The following is a 3,986-nucleotide window of genomic DNA, read 5'->3' on the forward strand; positions in this document are numbered from 1 at the left end:
GGCGGCGGCAGCACCATGTCCCGCGTGCTGCGCAGCCTGCGCGGCTCGCAGCCCGTGGCGCGATTCCAGCGCTGCTGCGGCCTCTTCCCCGCCGCCGAGGAGGGGCCCGCGGACACGGAGCGCGCCCGCGCAGGCGGCAACGGGCTCTGCGCGCCGCGCCGCGCCCCGCAGGTGAGTGTCGCGGCGGCGCCCCTCGGCACCGGCGCCGGTTCCGCCGCTCTGTTCGCCCGCGTTTGCGCACGTCTGGGCTCCCCTGCGCTGCGCAGGCTGCTGAGCGCTGCGCGCCGCCGGGATAACCCTCCTGCGGGTTATCCGAGGGAAGTTTGCGCGGCCGCGCAGGGGAGGCTGCGCGCGCGGCCCGGCCGGGCCGGCAGCTCTCGGTGACGGGTGGCACGCTGGGTTGCTCACCTGGGCGCGGGCCGCGACGCGTCCCCGGGCACGGGTGGGGTGACCTGATTTCTGCGGTGCGGGCGGCTCTGCAGGGCCGTGCGGGAGCAGGTGACGGTGCCTTCCCTGTCCCCGCTGGCCGGTGCAGCGAGCAGGGCCTACCCGGGCGCTGCGGCTTCCCCCGGCCGGCACTGCCCTTTCCTCCCCTCTTGAGCCCGTCCTTGCGTTGCCATGTCCAGCATCTCAAATTCTCTAGTGCTTGCCTCAGTTAAGAGATAAGGAAGGTTGGGGTGCTCCTGCAGTGTGTCCTCTTTCGCATGACAGCTCTCTCTAAAACAAGGTTTGCGCGCGTTTATTGTAAGCTCTCACTGCTTGCTTTCGCTCAGTGACGCGGGCAGGGTGCAATCATGCCAGTAATAAAATCTTATCAAGGAGAATGCGCTTGGAGCGGCACCATTGGCCTGAGCTGCAGCATTGAGGTGGCCCTATGGAGCAGCAAGGGCAGGAGGTGCCTGCGGGGAGCAGAGCTTGGCTGGGGCAGGACATGGCCATGGGGCACACGGGTTGCTAACCAGGGCACTCACTGCCGAAGTGCATGGAAGTTGGGTTCAAATCCATAGACAGCAGAGGGGAGCACTGGCATCAAAAGTGCGGGAATTACAGAGTCTATCCAGGCTTGGGAAGATCCATGCTGCAAAGAGCGGCCTTCTCAGGACCCTTCTCAACCTGCCCATTGGTGGCATTCCGGAGTTGGAGTAGGGAAATGTGGGTCCCACTTGCAATGCAGGGAGGACTCTGACTTGGCACGTGGGGCCAGGCCAGGATACGGTGCCTCTCTAGGGCAGTGAGGGCTGTGGGGCTCCGCAGTGTCCAACCAGCCGCCTAGGCCCCGTTCTTCATGTTCCCCTGCTTACCAGATCGCTTAGAAACACTAGTATTTTTTTTCTCCACTTTAATGAAAGTTCAGATTTGTGGGGGTAGCCCAGAACAGTGCGAGCGCAACGTGTTAACTGGGTTTATGTCCTGGCTTCATATTGAACCTGTGGGTTTTCATGGTAGGAATTGGGAAGTTTTATTATTACAGTAGGCAAGATGCTAACCTTTTTTAATAATTAGCTGTCTAAATTACCCTGCCTCTAGCTAATACATCCTGGTGTTCTGCAGTCTTTTTGTAATATTAGTTTGTTTCTCAGGGGATTTATTTTTGAAACTAATTGGAAGGTGTCTTTTCCTGATGGTCTTTTTGATGTCCTAAAATAGCACACCTAAAAATACTACCGAACTTCCTGAAAACCTGTCCACTGTTTTAGTGAGTGCCCAAATAAATATTCATGGTTAAAGAACAGAGTTCTGCTCATCTGTAACATCCTAATGAGGTTTTGCTCATTAAATTGATATTCTGAAGTAAAGGGAACAGAAGAAGAAAAAAGAAATCTTATTTAAAGTCCTTTGTGAAGACTTGTCTGATTTTTTTTTTCCTACCTTTTCCATTTCCCCTATGCTTTATCATCTCTTGAAATGATTTTTTTTGACTGTCAAAGAGTACAGCTCATATTTGCTATGCAGTTATGCCTTAGCTGTGTGGGCTGCTCCAGACCAGTATAATATTTGCCGTCCACATGGCCCTGTTTAATGGTTGGGTTTTTGCCTGTGTCTCGGAGGAGGAGGCTGCTTCCAGGAAAGGAATGTGAAGGCAACAAAAGCGGAAAAGGTAGATGAAGCTGCACATCCCTCTCGGGTGGGCTATAATCCCAGGAATTTGGCGAGTTCTTGGCTCTGTGCTGGTGAAAGCTCTGCTTTTGCTGCAATGGGGCATGGTGTAATTTTGAAATAGGCTTGCTCTGCAGCTCCTGTGTGTCCCCTCCCAGCTCCTGGGGTCTGGTCTTTAAAGTTCCCATGGAAATTTTCTTTCCCCCATTTATGTCCCATGGAAAATACATGTTTGGGTCATCTGCAGGAGTGAAAAGGATGGATCAGACATTTTGGTCCAGTCCTACGAGTGAAAGTCCTCGTGTAGATGACAATACCTACAATCATAACCAAGATTTGGTAGTTTGTGACAGCAGAAAATACGTAGCAAACCAGAAAACAAACCAAGAACTCCAGAAAAGGGGTAGCGAATAAAGGCAGGCACACGCAGGCTTCTACCTGCATTTAGTAGTTGTGCAAAGCTACTTGGTACCAGGGGAGGTGTCTTGAGGGGATGTGGCTGGTGGTGCAGGGCACGCTGGGCAGCACCACGAGCGGGTGGCCAGGCCAAGGGTGGTGGCCCTGGTGACGGGGCCTTCACATCTTGCCGCTTCCCGCCTCCTTTGGGACACAGGGACCTCGCAGCAAGGAGCCCCAGGAGCCTGGGGTTAGTGCTTGATATCTGAACCCTTATGGTGACACCCCCCAACGCTTTCAGCTGTCAGCAGCTTGGTGTATCCCTCAACGTTTCAGTCTAATGCTCGAGAAATAGAACATGTTAAGCAAACCTGTTCTTCTCCTGCAAAACAGGGAGAGAGGAAAGCAGCTTTTCTCTCTGCCCTTCCCTCTTCTGCCTTGCTCCTGCCCTATTACTTCCTTATTGCACAAACCAGCCGGGTGCTGCAGGGTCATAGGAGGATGTGGACAAGTTCTGGCCTTGTTGGGGCTGCTTGGGCTCCACAGAGGCCTTGCTTGTCCCAGGGCAGGTTCAGCTGGACACAGGAGCAGCCTTCCGAGCGTGGATCCCGAAGCCAACGTGTGCAGCCCAGCTGCGGGAATGGACAGCACCAGCTCCACAACTGGGAGCCGGGGGAGCTACTGGGATGTTCGTGAGAGGGATGGCTTCCCATAAGGAGTGCTATGGAAATACAGGCAGCGGTGGTGTCCTCGGGTCCAGGGTGTGGGTGTAGGTGTTTGCCATGAAGTCTAAACACTTACGGTTTTGGTTCTTTTTTTAATTATGAAGACTTCCTCTAGGACGATAACCATTTTTTTTTTTCTTCATTATTTCTTCATATCAATTGCATAAATAAGTGTTCTGTCACTTCTGGTCTTATTCTCCTCCATTTTATACCTAAACAGCTCGGCAGGTTCTGAGGTCTGTTTAAGTCCCCTCACTAGAAGGAGGCCTTACTGCGTTCCTGCAAGGGCAGCAGACAGTAACGTAGCCCGTGGTGCCGCCTACCACTCACCAGGCTAGAGAGGAAGCTCATTGGCAATTAATATGAAAAACGATCAACTTCAGGGACAAAATGAGGTTTCTGAAGCGTGTGCTGGACCTGTCAGAGTTATGGCATGCTGAGCAGTCTTGCACATGTGCGTATCTATGCCTGCACACCAAGTTTTCATGCCCAAGTAGCTATTTTTGCTTTTCTTTGGTTCTTTGAATGATTTAAGGAACTTAAAGGAACTTAAGGAACTTGCTACCAGGAGCTCTCTGGCTTGATGAGACTCCAACTGAAAGGGCCATCCGTGGATCTCTGCTGTGAGGCTGCCCGCCAGGGCCCTGGCGTGGGCTCTGTCTTCCACTGGCTGCCTTCGGGCTTTCTGTATTTTTATTTTTATTTTATTTTTATTTTATTTTTATTTTATTTTTATTTTATTTTTATTTTATTTTTATTTTATTTTTA

At 52.3% G+C, this 3,986-nt stretch overlaps 1 protein-coding gene across 4 annotated transcripts in view; it reads left to right on the forward strand.

The window, feature by feature from the left end:
• Positions 1 to 3,986, forward strand: part of SGPP2 (sphingosine-1-phosphate phosphatase 2) — a 23,309-nt gene that overhangs the window by 7,496 nt on the left and 11,827 nt on the right. The window contains exons 1-2 of one of the 4 annotated variants that reach the window (XM_026040147.1): positions 16 to 157; positions 345 to 373. The exons of 2 other annotated variants lie outside the window; for them this stretch is intronic. In XM_026040147.1, the coding sequence (XP_025895932.1) occupies positions 16 to 157; positions 345 to 373 (171 nt within the window). Of the gene's footprint in view, positions 1 to 15; positions 172 to 344; positions 374 to 3,986 lie in introns of those variants that run through there. One more of the 4 variants, XM_026040145.1, reaches the window with a different exon arrangement.

This window comes from Nothoprocta perdicaria, unplaced genomic scaffold (assembly GCF_003342845.1).
Source record: "Nothoprocta perdicaria isolate Ctin4 unplaced genomic scaffold, notPer1 scaffold_25, whole genome shotgun sequence".
Lineage (NCBI taxonomy): Eukaryota > Metazoa > Chordata > Aves > Tinamiformes > Tinamidae > Nothoprocta > Nothoprocta perdicaria.